This window comes from Panthera pardus, unplaced genomic scaffold, assembly GCF_024362965.1.
Source record: "Panthera pardus isolate Hobbes unplaced genomic scaffold, ASM2436296v1 HiC_scaffold_3, whole genome shotgun sequence".
Lineage (NCBI taxonomy): Eukaryota > Metazoa > Chordata > Mammalia > Carnivora > Felidae > Panthera > Panthera pardus.
In genome coordinates this window covers 8,618,021-8,634,675 of record NW_026526876.1, presented here as the reverse complement: position 1 = coordinate 8,634,675, position 16,655 = coordinate 8,618,021, and the positions used below count along the sequence as shown (strand labels likewise).

Here is a 16,655-nt window from a genome sequence, read left to right as displayed (position 1 = left end):
CTGAAGGGCTTTTCAGAGTAAATATAGTGTCTATTCTGATATTCAGGGACACATGCTGGCCGGGTCTGATTTCAGAGCTCTTGCCAGGGCTTTTAAAGCTCTCTGGCTTGTCTGTTACGGGTTTCCTCTGCTGTTCGGGGCTGGGCATTAGGGATCGGGACCTGGGATTTTCAGGCAAACATCCCTGTGCTCTGTTCCTGTAACCCTTGGATCAGGTGATGAAAAGCATAGAAGAATGTTAAGAAGAATGGAGCCTGTTGCAGAATGAACCCCTGGTAGGTGTGACCTGAACAGAGGGTGGGTGTGTTTCTTCCTAGTCAAACTCTTTCACCTCCCTGGGCCTTAGCTTCCTTATCTATAAAGTGGGCATAACATAGTCATCTTGCAGGGCTCTTGGGGGGACTGACTAAGATACTATGTCCAAGAAGATAACTATTATCCTCTGGAATGATTAAGAACGCTAAGAATTTGGGGTGCCTGGCTGGTTCAGTCGATGGAGTGCATGACTCTCGATCTCAAGGTCGTGGATTCAAGCCCTGTGTTGGGCGTAGACATTACTTAAAAATAAAGTCTGGGGGTGCCTGGGTGGCTCAGTTGGTTAAGCATCTGACTAGATCAGGCTTGATCAGGTCATGATCTCACGGTTCATGGGTTCCAGCCCCGAGTCGGGCTCTGGGCTGACAGCTTGGAGCCTGGAGCCTGCTTGGGATTCTGTGTCTCCCTCTCTCCCTGCCCCTCCCCTGCTTGCACTCTGTCCCTCTCTCCCTCTCAAAAATAAATAAACAAATTTATAAAAAAGAATAAATGAAGTCTTAAAAAAAGAATAGTAAGAATTTATCCCAAATGTGAAATATCTTAATTACATAAGGGAGCATGATAGGATTAGAAATGAAGACACATCAAAAGCTAAGAACCAGTTCAAGCATTCAAACCTCCAGAAACCAGAAGACCAGTCATAATGATGCCCTAAGGGCACCTGGTTAGCTCAGTGGGGTTAAGCATCTGACTCTTGGTTTCAGCTCAGGTCACAATCTCACGGTTCGTGAGTTCAAGTGCCCAGTTGGGCTCTGTGCTGACAGTGTGCAGCCTGCTTGGGATCTTCTCTCTCGTCTCTCTCTGCCCCTCCCATGCTCATTTTCTCTCTCTCTCTCTCTCTCTCAAAATAAATAAATAAACTTTAAAAAATAGATTTATTAATATTTTATTATTTTATATTTATAAGTATAAATATAAATATATTTTTATAATATTTATATAATTTTATTGTTATAAAAAAGTTTATTTAATAAATGCCTTTAAAGGTGGCCATCTTGGGGCACCTGGGTAGCTCAGTTGGTTGAGTGTCCGACTTCAGCTCAGGTCAGGATTTAGCGGTTTGTGAGTTTGAGCCCCGCGTCGGTCTCTGTGCTGACAGCTCGGAGCCTGGAGCCTGTTTCAGATTCTGTGTCTCCCTCTCTCTCTGCCCCTCCCCTGCTCATGCTCTGTCTCTCAAAAATAAATAAATGTTATGAAAAAAAATAGATTCACAAAGTTGTTACTGTTTTGCTGAAGATTTATCCATATTGTTGTGTGAAGTTGGAGATGACTCATTCGGTGTGTGAATATACCTCGCATTTTTACTTCGTTCCCCTGACAGTGCCACTTGGGATGGAGGTGTGTGTTTTTTTTTTTTTAATAGAACTGTTCTTTGAAATTAAGAATGAGGAAATTTCTAATGAGCATTCTTTTAGAGGACCCACCTATGTTGGGAGGCTGAAAATATTATGAGTGGTATAATGTCTACTTGCCAAGGTTGGCTTAGTCAACATACACGTTCTTCAGTTCCCTTGTTCAAGTGTGGCCACTGCTGTGGTTGGACAATTCACACCTGTATTTGATGGCAAGCCTCACAGCAGTACAAGGTCCTTTATGAAAGGGTAACTATCTGGGTCTCCTGTAATAGTTCATGGCAGTCTTTCTGTTTAAGTAGATGTGGATGACGGTGGTTATCCACAATCAGGTGCGCTAGCAGAATTATTTGCCTCTTCCACACCATCGTAGGATGTTCTGGGTATAGTTTCTACGCTGCTGTAAACAGTGATCATTGGCCAACCATCCACCTAAAGACTAGCAAACATCCTCAGATGTGGAGCTTAATGTTTCCAGAATGTCCAGAAATGTCATTCATTGATTCTGTCATTTATTTCTCAACCATTATTTATTGCTCAGCTATCATGAGCCAAGAAGGGATCTATGTGTGAGGAACACAGCGCTGAATGACAGAGAGAGACTACTCACCCTCACGGAGCTTTCTGACCACCTCGTGTTGGGAAGCGGACAGTGAATCCACAAGGAAGTAATCCTGTAGTATGTCAGAAGGTGGTAAGTCCTCTAAGAGGAAAACAAAACCCAGGGAATCCCTGGGTGTCCAGGCAGGAGACAAAATCTCCCTGGATGGTTCAAGAGACTTTAATGGGAGGGTCATTTGCAGGGCTGTGAAAGGGTTAAGGATACGTACACCAGGGCCACTGAGGCACCCAGAGACCAGCAACAGTGAAAAGCTGTTAGCACCCCTTCAGACAAGGGATAGAAAAAGAGTTACTGCAGCCCAATGAAAGGAGGCAGAACTTGGGGTCAGGGTCGGGGCGGGGGGGTTGCATCTAGCATATTCTATAGCCATGGAAAGTAGCTGCTACTGTCTGTGAAAACGGGCCAAAGGAGGAAGAAATACCTTGATGGCCATCTTTCCAGTCTCTGACACCATGGTGTGTTTGAACAAGCATGGGGCTGGCTGGGAAGAGAAGCAGACCAACAGAAACAGCAAGGGTGTCTTGCCCACCTGATTAACAACAGCCCCTGTACAATGGTTAGTCTCTTGAGGACATGCTCACAGGACCAAATACCGTCATACTCATTCATACTCAAGTGTCGTTACAAGGCGAATGTCCACACATCTCTTCCTCAAATTTCCTTGTCACCAATTCTTTTTCCATAGTCTCCAACCTGTTGGCCAACCCAACTACCAATATGACTGTGTAGATCTGTAACTCAGGCCATCTTTCCACCCAAAGGAAGTGGACAATAGGTACGGCTCGAGTTCTGTGCACAGAAGGGCTTCCTTCTCTGCCGTGTGTCAGGGCCACTCTTGAACGGGATCATCTACCTCTAGCTGATGCCAATGTATCAGACAGACTCATCTGTAAACCATCCCTACTTACCATTTTCCTTTAATGGAAAGCAAAGGCCATCAGTGAGCACAGGTGGGTATCACGGAGTTTTAATGCAACGTACTAGTGTCTTCTCTACCTGCTTGGGCCAAAGGTCAGTTCTCTCTAACTGAGGTGATGCCTGAAGGTGCTGAGAGCTGGCTGTCCGCTGACTACACTACCAACAGCTGGGGCAACAAATGCATCAGTGAAGAGGAACCTGAGTGACACATCACAGCATCTATCACAGGAGAGGGGAAGAGGCAAACTGAGAATAAGTCCCTCTGATTTCATGGGTGATCAGAGAGTGTTGGTAAAAAGATGATGAGGAACTGATGGATGCCTGAGGAAGTGATGGGGATCTGTGGCAGACAGATGTTCTAGGCAAAAGGACCAGCAAAGTGCAAAAGCCCTGAGGCAGAATGTGCTTGGAATATTAAGAAGGCTCCACACTCAGCTCCAAACCCAATGTGGGGCTCAATCCCACAACTCTGGGATCATGACCCTGGGCTGAAATCAAGAGTCAGACACTCAACTGACTGAGCCACCCAGGCACCCCAGTTTTTTATTGAAGCATAATTAACATGTAATCTTATAGTAATTTCAGGTGTGCAACATATTGATTTGAAAATTCTATACATTTTCAATGCTCACCTTGATAAGTGTGGTCATCATCTGTCCTGTATGATGTTATTACAATATTATTGACTTTATTCTCTATGCTGTGCTTTTTATCTTTGTGATTTATTTATTTTATAACCAGAAATTTGTACCTCTTAGTCTCTTTTCGCTATTTCACCCATCCCCCAACCACACCCCTCTGGAAACCACCAGTTTGTTCTCTGTATTTAAGCGTCCAGTTTTTGTTTGTTTATTTTGGGTTTTTGGATTCCACATGTAAGTGAAATCATGCAGTATTTGTTTTTCTCTTAGTTTACTTAGCCTAATACCCTCAAGATATGTCCATGTTGTCACAAATGGCAAGATGTCATTTTTAATGGCTGAATAATACTCCATTGCATACATATATCTTCTTTATCCATTTATGTATTGATGGACACTTGGAATGCTTCTGTAGCGTGGCTGTTGTAAATGCTGTAGTAAGTATAGGGCTGTATATATCTTTTCTTTTTAAATTTTTTTTTTAACGTTTATTTATTTTTGGGATAGAGAGAGACAGAGCATGAACGGAGGAGGGGCAGAGAGAGGGAGACACAGAATCGGAAGCAGACTCCAGGCTCTGAGCCATCAGCCCAGAGCCTGACGCGGGACTCAAACTCACGGACTGTGAGATCGTGACCTGAGCTGAAGTCGGATGCTTAACCGACTGAGCCACTCAGGTGCCCCTGTATATATCTTTTCAAGATAGTGTTTTTGTTTTCTTTGGGTAAATACCCAGTAGTGAAATTACTGGATCATATGGTATTTCTATTTTTATTTATTTTTTATTTTTTAATGTTTATTTATTTTTAAGAGACAGAAACAGAGCACAAGCAGGGGAGGGGCAGAGAGAGAGGGGGAGACACAGAATCCGAAGCAGGTTCCAGGCTCTGAGCTGTCAGCACAGAACTCGACGTGGGGGCTCGAACTGTGAGATCATGACCTGAGCAGAAGTCAGTGCTTAACCAACTGAGCCATCCAGGTGCCCCGGTATTTCTATTTTTAATGTTTTGAGGCCCTACATAATGTTTTCCAGAGTGGCTGTACCAAGTTGCATTCCCATCAACAGAACACAAGTGTTCCTTTTCCATTGTGGTTTTGATTTGCATTTCCCTGATGATGAGTGATGCTGAGCATCTTTTCATGTGTCTGTTGGAGGGCCTACATATCTTGTAGGACATGGTTCAATGTTTGGCTTTTGCTCTAAATGAGATGGTAATCCTTGGAGTGTCCAGAGGAGAGAAAAGATGTGATTTGACTTTCATGTACACCTGTTGTACTGGGACTAGGTTATGTGGGGACAAGGATGGAAGTGGAGAGGCAGCTGGAGACTTGTGTGACAGTAACCCAGGGAAGCAGTAATGGTGGCCTTGGCTTGGCTGCATTGGGTAGAAGTCAAGGTGGTGAGAAGTGCCTGGATTCAGACAGATTTGAAGGTAGAGCAGACAGGATTTGCTCATGGGTTGGACGGAGGGGAATAAAGGAAAGAGAAGAGTCAAGATTACTCCCAGATTTTGACATTTTGACTTGAATGACTAATAGGATAGAGTTACTGTTCACTTTCCTTCCTTCCTTCCTTCCTTCCTTCCTTCCTTCCTTCCTTCCTTCCTTCCTTCCTTCCTTCTTTCCTCCCTCCCTCCCTCCCTCCTTCCCTCTCTCGCATCTTTCCTTTCTTCTTTCCTTCCTTCCTTCCTCCCTCCCTCCTTCCCTCCCTCCCATCTTTCCTTCCTTCCTTCCTCCCTCCCTCCCTTCTTCCCTCCCTCCCTGCCTCCCTCCTTCCCTCCCTCCCATCTTTCCTTCCTTCCTTCCTTCCTTTCTCCCTCCCTCCCTCCCATCTTTCCTTCCTCCCTCCCTCCCTCCCTTCCATCTTTCCTTCCTTCCTTCCTCCCTCCCTCCCTCCTTCCCATCTTTCCTTCCTCCCTCCCTCCCTCCCTTCCTTCCTTCCCTCCTTCCTTCTCTACTTCTTTCTTTCCTTCCTTCCTTCCTCCTTCCCTCCCTCCTTTCCTCCTTCTCTCCTCCTTCCTTCCTTCCTTCATTCCTTCCTTCCTCCCTCCTTCCCTCTCTCCCATCTTTCCTTCCTTCCTTCCTTCCTTCCTTCCTTCCTTCCTTCCTTCCTTCTTCCCTCCCTCCCTCCTTCCCTCCCATCTATTCTTCCTTCCTCCCTCCCTCCCTCCCTCCCTCCCTCCCTCTCTCCCTCCCTCCCTCCCTTCCATCTTTCCTTCCTTCCTTCCTTTCTTCCTTCCTTCCTTCCTCCATCCGTCCGTCCCTCCCTCCCTTCTTCCCTCCTTCCCATCTTTCTTTCCTTCCTTCCTTCCTTCTTTCTTTTCTTTTTTTTTCTTTTGAGATGGGTAAGACTGCAGGAGGCAGAGATTGGGGATGTGGGTGAATTCCACGTTGCGTTCTATGTTAATTTTGCAACCCAGTTAAATCTAAGTGGAAGTGTTAAGTGGGAAGTTGGGTAAGCCATTCTGGAGGTATGTCCAGCTGAGAGAGGTCTAGGCTCAGGTTATACATTTGGGAGTTATCACAGGTAGGTGGTATTTCTAGACATGCAATGACATGCAAGCTCTCCTAAGACTTGAGTGTAGACAGGGAGGATATTGGAGGGCTCTGCTCTTTGGTACTCCCATCATCCAGAGACTGGGGACTTGAAGTAGTGTCATCAAAGGAGACTGAATAGATGTGGCCAGTGTGGTGGGGGAGACTTAATAGAGCAGTGTCCAGGAGCCTGGTGAAGACAGTATTTGAAGCAGGAGGTGACCGCCTGCATCTGATGCTGCTGATTAGTCAAGTGAGATAAGGTCTGAATGGTGACCTTGACTTTAGTCATGTGGAGACAGTGGAGACATTGACAGGAACTCCTGTGTGAAGATTATCATGAGTTTAGTTCTCCTTCAGTCTCACTGTCCATGGTTCTGTAACAAGCCAGCCCTGCAAGGTGGCTCACGATCCATCCAAGCTCCCTGCACCTGACGCTTTGAAAACACGGTCTTCTGCATACCTTGATATTTGGATGAGAGCCTTGCTATGTCTGAGAGATGCTCGGGGACACCGGCCCTCGGAGCTTGGTTGAATAATGTTAGGCAGCTTCCACTTTTCCCCATGGCCCTGGAGATGCAGAAAAGCAGGACAGGGCAGCAGGATCTCTGGCATGGACCTATGTTTGGGTTCAGATGCAGCTCTCAGGGGGAACAGTGAAAACTCACATCCACTAAGGGTGGGGGGGGGGGTTTCCTTTTTCTGTTTATGGCTTGACTGCCATAGACAAGGGATATTCCAACCCAAAGCATGTTGCTTAGTCTACAAAGAGATTCTTTCTCCAAATACCAGTCTACTTTATAGCCCTACTTTAGGAGAGAAGCCTAAAGATTGGCCTGACCCTGAAATAAAGGTATTTTCTAGTCCAAGAATTGAGAACTAAGACTGAGCAGTGTGAATGCATCTGTGGGATTGGGGGCCATTCCGGGAAACCCAGGGCATGAAAGCCGCAGTCTAAAGCGGAGCAAGCCCTCTGCCTGTCTTCTTACCTGGAGCCTCTTCAGTATCCTTGGTCCCAAGCAGAAGCCATGTTTTGAATAGAGTGTAACTTCAAATTGCCCTGACCCATCTTTGGATCAGGGAGAAGGGCTCCCCCAATGGCTTCCTCCTGGCGTTTTCAACCCCTTGACTCCTCCCACAAGATGCCCAGGGCCCTGCCCTTGGACAGTCTCACCTAGGGAGGAAGGAGAGGAGAGGATTTGTCTCCACTCTGCCCCCAGGAGCCTTCCAGTCCTGAGTCTGAATCTCCGTTCCGCTCCTGACTTTTTGTAGTCTCAGGCATACAGTTAAACCTGAATCTCATGGCCATCTTCTGGAAATGGAGACCCCAATACTACCACCTTCATAAACGTGCTGTTGTGTAGAGTCAGAATATGAGAGGTGATGTGTATAAAGCATGCAGAAGGGGTCTGGCCTGTCACTGGGCTGATGGCCTCGGTGTCTTCCTTCTCCCTGGCAATTTTTTCCTAGTCTGTGTTGGCTCATCTCATTGCCTTACCTCAATGCATGCCAGCACCCAGTTCTGAGGACCCTGGACAGGGACAGGGTAAGTCAGGTAATGTGTGTGCACGTACTTCCATAACCAGTACACGTTGGGTCTGTCTCACCTCCTCAAACCCCATGAGTGTTCTCTGGGCTGAAACGTGGGTCCCGTTAGCTCAGTCCTTCTTTCCAGCCAGGACCAGCCCTTGCTTTGCTGCACGAACTTGCTTCCACTCCCGATGTCCCATTGGAAGGGTGGGTTCTCCCAATGCCTGGAGGCAATGTTGCATAGGTAGCAGGGCTATGGAAGAGGGGAAGTGAGGAATGGGGCAGAATGGTGGGTTGTTGGGCTAGCCTGACATATTAACAAATTGGAATATTCAGCCATAAAAAGGAAGGAAATTCTTACACCTGCTATAACATGGATGTACCTTGAGGACATTATGCTGGATGAAATAAGCAAGTCACAAAAGAACAAAATACTGTGTCACTCTACATAGATGAGGTGCCACAATGGTCAAATCCATGGAGATAAAAAGTAGAACGGTGGTTTCCAGGGACTGGCGGGAGGGGAAATGGGGAGTTAGTGTTGAATGGGGACAGAGCTTCAGTTCTGCAAGATGACCAGAGTTCTGGAGATGGATGGGGGTGAAGGTTGCACAACACAGAATGTGTTTAATGCCAGTGAAGTGTGCACTCAAAAACAGTTAAGATGGTAAATTTTATTTTATGTGTCTTTTACCACAATAAAAAAATTGGTAAAAGAATTATCCGACCTCTGTTGAAAAGACAGTCTGAATGTAAGATGATGCCATTCATAGAAAACATGAAGCCAGGGGCACCTGGGTGGCTCAGCTGGTTAAGCACCTGACTCCTGACTTTGGCTCAGGTCATGATCTCATGTACCATGAGTTCGAGCCCCATGTCAGGCTCTGTGCTGACAGCTTGGAGCCTGTTGGGCATTCTCTCTCTCTCCCTCTCTCTCTGCCCCTCCCCCACTCACACTCTCTGTCTCTCTCAAAATAAAGAAATAAACTTAATAAAAAAGGAAAATGTGAAGCCAGACAAGATACTTTTTCATGTGTAGTCTGTGGACACAGATGTGCATGGTAAATGTGCATAATTGTACGTAGAAGTGAGTCCCGGATGGAGGTTACCACCTGGGAGAGGGAAGAAGGAAGGGAGGGGGGGGGCAGGGGCGTTCATTTTATCACTTACAATTTATTTCTTTTCTTGGTTAAAAAGAGACATCTGTGGCAACCTTGACAGACCATTTACTTCTGTTACATCCGAGCAGTGGGTACCTGCATGTCTGTTAGGGTTAGCTCATGTATATTGAAATATTTCCTAGTTGAAAGGGGAAAATAAAATAATCAAACAAAGAGAGAAAGAGGGGCACCCAGGTGGCTCAGTCACTTAAGTGTCAGACTTCGGCCCAGGTCACGATCTTGCGGTTTGTGAGTTCGAGCCCCACGTCGGGCTCTGTGCTGACAGCTAGGAGCCTGGAGCCTGCTTCCGATTCTGTGTCTCCCTCTCTCTCTGCTCTTCCCCCACTCTCTCTCCATCTCTCTCTCTCTCTCCCTCAAAAATAAACATTGAAAAAATTAATTAAAAAATCTCTCTTTAAAAAGAAAAAGGAGAAGCAGAGGAGTCCTGTCTGATATCCTTATTATCTCGCCTGATCTCCAATCCAAATTCTCCTGTTTTCAGATAGCTACCTGCTTTCCTTCGTGTTTTCACTGTGCAAAAGATGTATCTCTAGTATTTCAAGCCCCACCCAGATAGTTTGTCTCTCTGATTCATCACAGTTGGCTTAACATATTAATATTAATTATTTAATTAATTTATTTAAATTAAATTTATTTACATTAATTATTTAATTTAAATTTAAATTATTTAAATTAATTATTAATTAATATTTAAATTATTTAAGTTAATTATTAAATTTAAATTTAAATCATTTAAATTAATTATTAATTAATTGAATTAATTAAATTAATAATTAATTAATATAATATTAATATGATTCATCACAGTTGGCTTAACATATTAATTAATATTAATATTAACATATTCTCGATCAGCCAACAAGTCATGGGCATGTTGTTTAACCTTCAGCCTTGGCTGTTTTCCAATCTCCCCCAACCTCCCTCTTGGAGAACAACGTTGAACTGTTTCTATAGGGCAGGGGGGTGTTCTCAGCCATGCTTGTAAAACACACACAGTGCTTTACATATACGCACACCTCATCGGATTTAAGGAGTGAAAAACGTTTACATGAACACACATGGCTTGTCTTACTCGGTTGGCCTATTAACCTTATTCTGGTCTTCAGAGAAGTCCCCCTCAGCCCAGACTTCCCAGCTCTGACTCCCCAACAGGGCGTGTCTGATGACAGCAATGAGGCTAAGTTGTCGGTTGCATGAAAACAGTCAGGAAAACGGACTCAGGGCCAATCTGTGCGTTTAGGCTCATTGGAGACCTCTGCTTTTCTCAGTTCTTCATCTGTGAACACCTTGCTTATTCTTGCCCAAGCCATTTTAGGTCAGCCGCCATCTTTTTTTTTTGCCACCTACCTTGTAAGAGGAGACATGGACCCTTTGCCCCCCAGTCCTCCGAGCCTGGTTGGAGGAGGCCATCGGGAGCCCCTGCTGGCTGCTTCTCGTGATGGATTCCTTAGAACAACTGAATGCCAGCAGCTTGGAGACTGACTCATCTGTTGTTGAAGTAAGTAGACCGTAGACACAGACCAGTTCTGTACCAACGGACCCCAAACAGGCGTTCAGCTCATACCAGAAAAGGGCAAAGGTTGGGTCCTTACTTCTAGGAGGAATGGTGTCGTGCCTGGAGCATTGTAGACACCTGAGGAAAGTCACTGAATGGTTAACTCAGGGTGGATGGTGTCCAGGCTAAAAATGGTTGGTGGCTTGGCATCCATTGGATCCTGGCTTTCTCCCCGGCGCGGCCACTGAGATTTCACTCTTGTTTCCCCACCTCGCTGGCAGGGGCTCAGACTCCATCTGGTTTCCTTAAATACCCAGAGGACCCGACACAGTGCTTTGCACGTGGCAGATCTTAGCAGTTAATCCTTCTGTTTTGCTCGCTAAATGCCAAGTATTATTCTAAGATCTTCACACACATTAACCCACTTAGTCCTCACAATCCCAGAAAAAGGGGGGCTATTCTCTCATTTTACAGATGAGAAAACTGAGGCACAGACAGACAAGTGACTCACCCAAGGTCAAGGTGGGGGGGAGCTGAGGTTTCTGTTGAGGCAGTCTGGCTCCAGATTCCATGCCCTTAATCACAATCTATATTAATTCCTTCAAAATTCTAAAAAATAAAATGGTCTATTTGATAGAACATATGTGTGCATGTGTGTATATATATATATATATGTATATATATATGTATATATTACATATATATATTTATATATGTATATGTTACATATATATAATATATGTTTATATATGTATATATTACATATATATAATATATATTTATATACGTATATATTACATATATATTCATTGATGATATTCTCTCAATGCACACATCACATACATATATACAAATATGTCTGTGTGTCTGAGGATTTTCTACTTGTGCACCATGGTCTTAGATGTCGGGGAATGCAGAGAACAGTCCTCGCCATAGAGAAGTAATTTACTATCTGTAAGAGGGAAACAGGTGTATAAATAGATCATTTCAATATACCGAGGAATTAAAATCCACCGGGGTCTTAGAACAAAGCTATAGGAAACTGAGACACCTTGGCTCTTCCCCCCCCCTTTTTTTAATGTTTTTATTTATTTATTCATTTTGAGGATGAGAGAGAGAGAGAATGGGGTGGAGGGGCACAGAGAAAGGGGGACAGAGGATCTGAAGCGGGCTCTGTGCTGAGAGCAGAGAGCTTGATGTGGGGCTCGAACTCACAAACCACGAGACCAAGACCTGAGCCAAAGTTGGACGCTTAACAGACTGAGCACCCCCGCCCCCCCGCCAACCCAGGCGCCCCTGTTTCTTGATGTGGGTGGTGGGTACAGGTTATGTTCACTGTCTGAAAATTCACTAAGCGATGCATTTAGGGTTATGTGGGTTATATTCTTTAATATAATCAACACTTTAAAACACTTGAAAGGAAGAAAAGTGTCTTGGGAGCTCAGAGGATGTAGCAAAGATTCAGTTTGGGCCGGAGCCTCAGGGATCAAGCACCCTGTGTCCTGCCCCGGCATCTGATCACTGCTTGTCTCTCAAAGTGCCACCTGGGCCCTCCGATGACATCAGCTTCTCTCATGTGGCTCCAGAAAATGCGTTTTCTCTCTGGCACCTTCTACCGCATTCTGCACAGATGTGTCTTGTTTTGCTTTGCTTCTTACATTTTTTTAAAGTTTTTGGGGCGCCTGGGTGGCGCAGTCGGTTAAGCGTCCGACTTCAGCCAGGTCACGATCTCGCGGTCCGTGAGTTCGAGCCCCGCGTCAGGCTCTGGGCTGATGGCTCGGAGCCTGGAGCCTGTTTCCGATTCTGTGTCTCCCTCTCTCTCTGCCCCTCCCCTGTTCATGCTCTGTCTCTCTCTGTCCCAAAAATAAATAAAAAACGTTGAAAAAAAAGAATTTTAAAGTTTATTTTATTTATTTGGGGGGGGGGGGGGGAGAGCGTGCAGGGGAGGGCCAGAGAGAGGGAGAGAGAATCCCAAGCAGGCTCTGAGCTGTCGGTACAGAGCCTGATGGGGGCTGGAACCAGGAACCACGAGATCATGACCTGAGCCGAAATCAAGAGTCTGATGCTTAACCAACTGAGCCACCCAGGCGCCCCTTGCTTTGCTTTTTAAAAGCGAACTGAGTGTCTCTTTGTGAACCTTTCCTACGTGGACACACAGGGGTTATGAACCATACAAAGGACCCTGTACACTGTGGAGGGCAGAGGCCACTGGGTATGGAACCCCCCTGCTCTAGGTGAGGAAACAGTGCGGGAGACCTCAGCACGCCCTCCTGGTTGGGCTTATTCTGGCAAAAATCCATCCGACATCTCTCCAAATATGCCTGGTTCGACAAACCACAAAATTCCATGCGGCCATCATTCATTGGGCACATACCTGACTAGAGCCCCAAACATGAAGAACTTAGCTGATTTCTCCTTATTCTGTGGCTACCGTTCGGCATAAGCAGATCAAGTGATTTTATCCATAACATTCAGGGATGGTTTGTTCATTTTTCCAGAAATGACACGTTCACTAAACACATGAATACTTTCTTTAGATGAATCTAAGTTAGGGCATAATTAGGGTTGTTATAATTTAGCAGCTTATTTAAAAAAAAGAAAACAGCAACCTAAATTATGTCTTCAGCAACCTGTGGCCTCAATGATATGTTAGTTTAAAATATAAGATAAGTTTATATAATATTATAACAACACATTAGGAACCATGCAGAACACCACTGCTTTAAACACAACTTGCACGTTTAGCAATTTTTTTTTAATTTTTTTTAAATGTTTATTTTTGAGACAGAGACAGAGACAGAGCACATGAGTGGGAGAGGGGCAGAGAGAAAGAGGGAGACACAGAATCTGAAGCGGGCTCCAGGCTCCGAGCTGTCAGCACAGAGCCCGACATGGGGCTTGAACCCACAAACCATGAGATCATGACCTGAGCCAAAGTTGAACGCTCAGTCGACTGAGCCACCCGGAAGCCCCATAGCAATGTTTATTTTTAGAAGCAAAAGTGCCTAGCAATTTAAGTACAACATTTCCAACATTTGTTCTACTTAGTTGCGATAAGGTGTCATTCCATCTGGCTGTTCTCATTTTGTTTTATCACTTGATTATTCTTCTAAGTAGATTTTACTATAGGTAGAAATGAGGAAATTTCGAAGAAAATATATATTTAAAGTAACACAAAACTAATATTTTAAATTTAAATTCGTGGCTTCTTGATGAAAATAAAAAAAAGGAAGTATGGGATAGTCACACAGGCTATCAATCTGTGTCTGTTAATTAAGGGAAAAAATTTCTGGATACCCTTCCATCAACAAACATGTGCGGGCAACACATTTTATACTTTTGGTAGTTAGAACCTTGCTTTCCCCTGTCTTCAAAACTTCTTACCCTCAGTGTTCACATGTCCCATCTCCTTTGGTTACCTCGATTAAACTCACTGTCAGGAAAGCCTGAGATGCTGATTTATACTAGAGTGTCAATGGTTGATATCTTCTGTAAGAGTGATCTCACTTAAAGACACTGGCATTTTATGGGGAACCAGTTGCTGAAGCCAAAGGTGTTTAATGAAGGGTAAGATGATGGGTAGAAAGTTTACCCGGACCACAGCCTTCTGAAGTCCACCCCAGAGATGTTCGTTGTGGACGTAAGTGCCTGGCTGGTCTGCCTCTGCAGAGCTGGTAGGTTGTGGCTAGCACATGGACACCTTCCCTGGGGCATTTGGTGGCAGGTGCTCAGATGCACTCACAAGGGCATGCCCGGCAGGGCTGGGAGCAGCTTCCATTTCCCGAACACTTTCCGAAGCCTTGGGTTCCGGGAATTTGTGTCGAGAGTGCTTACTGCCTTTCCGTACCCTCTGCTTCTCTATGAACTCCAGGCGGGCTGCCGTGTATCTGTTCACGGCCATGACCGACACAGCCATGCAGAGCGCGAAAGAACCCCACGCGAGGCTGTCAACAAAAGGCACAGTTAGGGAAGAGTGTGGGGCTGTGGTTTCCTTCCTGCGGGAGGTCAGTCTGATGAAAATCCAGCTCGTAGGTCCACTGAGCTCGGACCCGGACTTTGGATCACAAGTTTCGGACACCAGCCAACAGTGTTGTTAAGAGAAAAGATTTCGGAGTCATTGTGCCCAATGTGCACTGTGGGTTTACGCCCATCTCTTAGGAACTGTGCACCCTTGAGCTGATGACTTCACCTCTCTGTATCAGTTTCCTGATCTGCAAAACTTGACCGATAGTAACACTGCACACAGGGCGGTGGTGAGGAATTTAATGAACTAATGTGTGGGAAGTACTCAGCATGGGATCTGCTGATACAGAAGTGTTGCTTTTTTGTTATTGTTGCTCTTGGCTCTAACAGCAGGACACCAGCCCTGGGTGTTGTTACTTTATATCCCCACCCTCTGGAAACCTGTTACGTTCCGAGATGATGGTCTATCTACACTTTTCATCTTCCACAGAACAAGGAGGAATGAAAGAGAAATAACCTCTGCCAAGTGACGAGTGTGTGTTTTCGGGGGACGAAATTCCCAGGTAGAAGAGAAGCCTCCACCTCCAATTACCTACAAAGAAGCCTACTGTAGCTAAGTTCTAAACTCGCTGCAGAGTTTCCAATCATCCCTAAACATGACTTGACCCTCAAGGACACCAACATCTAGGGGGAAAGCCCAACAACAAACAGAAAAAAAAAAATCCAAAGAAAAGAGCTAAGAACAGAAGAAAACACCAAGAAGAAAACCTTTTGATAACTATCTACAGAGACATATGAGAAGCTATTGCATGAACAAAGCAAGATCAGGATATTTAGAAAAGGAATAATTAGAAAACAAGAAAGACCTAGGGCACCTGGGTGGCTCAGTAGGTTAAGCATCTGAGTTCGGCTCAGGTCATGATCTCCCGGTTCGTGGGTTCGAGCCCCGTGTTGGGCTCTGTGCTGACAGCTCAGAGCCTGGAGCCTGCTTTGGATTCTGTGTCTCCCTCTCTCTCTGCCCCTCCCCTGCTCACACTCTGTCTCTAAAAAATACATAAACATTAAAAAACAAACAAACATGGGGCGCCTGGGTGTCTCGGTCGGTTAAGCATCTGACTTTGGCTCAGGAGATGATTTCCCAGTTTGTGGGTTCGAGCCCCACATCGGGCTCTGTGCTGACAGCTCGGAGCCCGAAGCCTGCTTCGGATTCTGTGTCTCCCTCTCTCTCTCTCCCTCTCTGCCCCTCCCCTGCTCACGCTCACTATCAAAAATAAATAATAAAGACATTTTTAAAGAATGTAAAAAAGAAGGAACAGAAAGCTAAGAAATGGAAATAATCAAAGAAATAATACCAGAAAAAAAAACCCAGAATTCTAGGATGTGAATATTCCGATTGAAGGGCCCGTCAAGCACAGGAAAGGGAGAATGAGTGTGAATGAGAGATTTTCCCTCCAAGGTGCATCATCCTGACATTTCAGAATACCAATAATAGAGTAGAAAGCAGCAGCTTACCTATAAAGGGACATGAATCAGAATAGTATGGAACTCGTGCCAGAAGCAGTCGATTCTAGAAGGAAATGGAGCCACACCTTCAACATTTTAAGGGAAAATGATTTCCAGCAAAGGATTATGCACGCTGCTAAACTATCAAATATAGAGCATTGGATAAATACATTTCCAAATATGCACGAAATAAAATAATATCTTTGCTCCTCGAACCCTTTCTTAGAAAGCTACTGGGGGATGTGCTCCCACAAAATGTGAATGTGAACTAAGTTAGATAATGACATGGGGCCCAGAAACAGCTCTCTGCTCACAGCACTGTGGCAAACCTCCGGGCAGGGAGTCCAGAGCAGAGAGGAATGTGGAGGGTTTTGGTTGGGGCTGGAAGAGTGGGATAGGAGGAGACGGAATTGAGAGATTGCTATATTTAATGCCATTTTATTTTCAATTTTTAAACATCCTTAAATGTTTTTATTTATATTTGAGAGAGAAAGAGAGCAAGGGGAGGGGCAGAGAGAGAGGGAGACGCAGAATCCCAAGCAGGCTCCAGGCTCTGAGCTGTCAGCACAGAGCCCGACGCAGGGTTCGAACCCACGAGTG

The 16,655-nt window shown here is 45.1% G+C and overlaps 1 protein-coding gene and 2 long non-coding RNA genes across 3 annotated transcripts in view; 1 reads left to right on the top strand and 2 right to left on the bottom strand.

Moving 5' to 3' along the window:
• The first annotated feature begins 85 nt into the window (after window positions 1–85).
• The window catches only part of LOC109245877 (uncharacterized), a 20,072-nt gene continuing 3,502 nt past the window's right edge, over window positions 86–16,655 (top strand). The window contains exons 1-2 of the long non-coding RNA XR_002071132.2: window positions 86–275; window positions 10,450–10,592. This is a non-coding gene — a long non-coding RNA (uncharacterized LOC109245877). The remainder of the gene's footprint in view (window positions 276–10,449; window positions 10,593–16,655) is intronic.
• Window positions 6,168–7,551, bottom strand: LOC128774214 (uncharacterized). The gene is made up of 2 exons (XR_008418693.1): window positions 7,373–7,551; window positions 6,168–6,953 (listed from the first exon to the last, which is right to left on the bottom strand). It is a non-coding gene; the product is annotated as an uncharacterized LOC128774214 (long non-coding RNA).
• Window positions 13,375–16,655, bottom strand: part of GSG1L2 (GSG1 like 2) — a 17,980-nt gene continuing 14,699 nt past the window's right edge. The window contains exon 5 of the mRNA XM_019413449.2: window positions 13,375–14,533. Within this exon, the coding sequence (XP_019268994.2) occupies window positions 14,275–14,533 (259 nt within the window). The 3' untranslated portion in view covers window positions 13,375–14,274. The remainder of the gene's footprint in view (window positions 14,534–16,655) is intronic.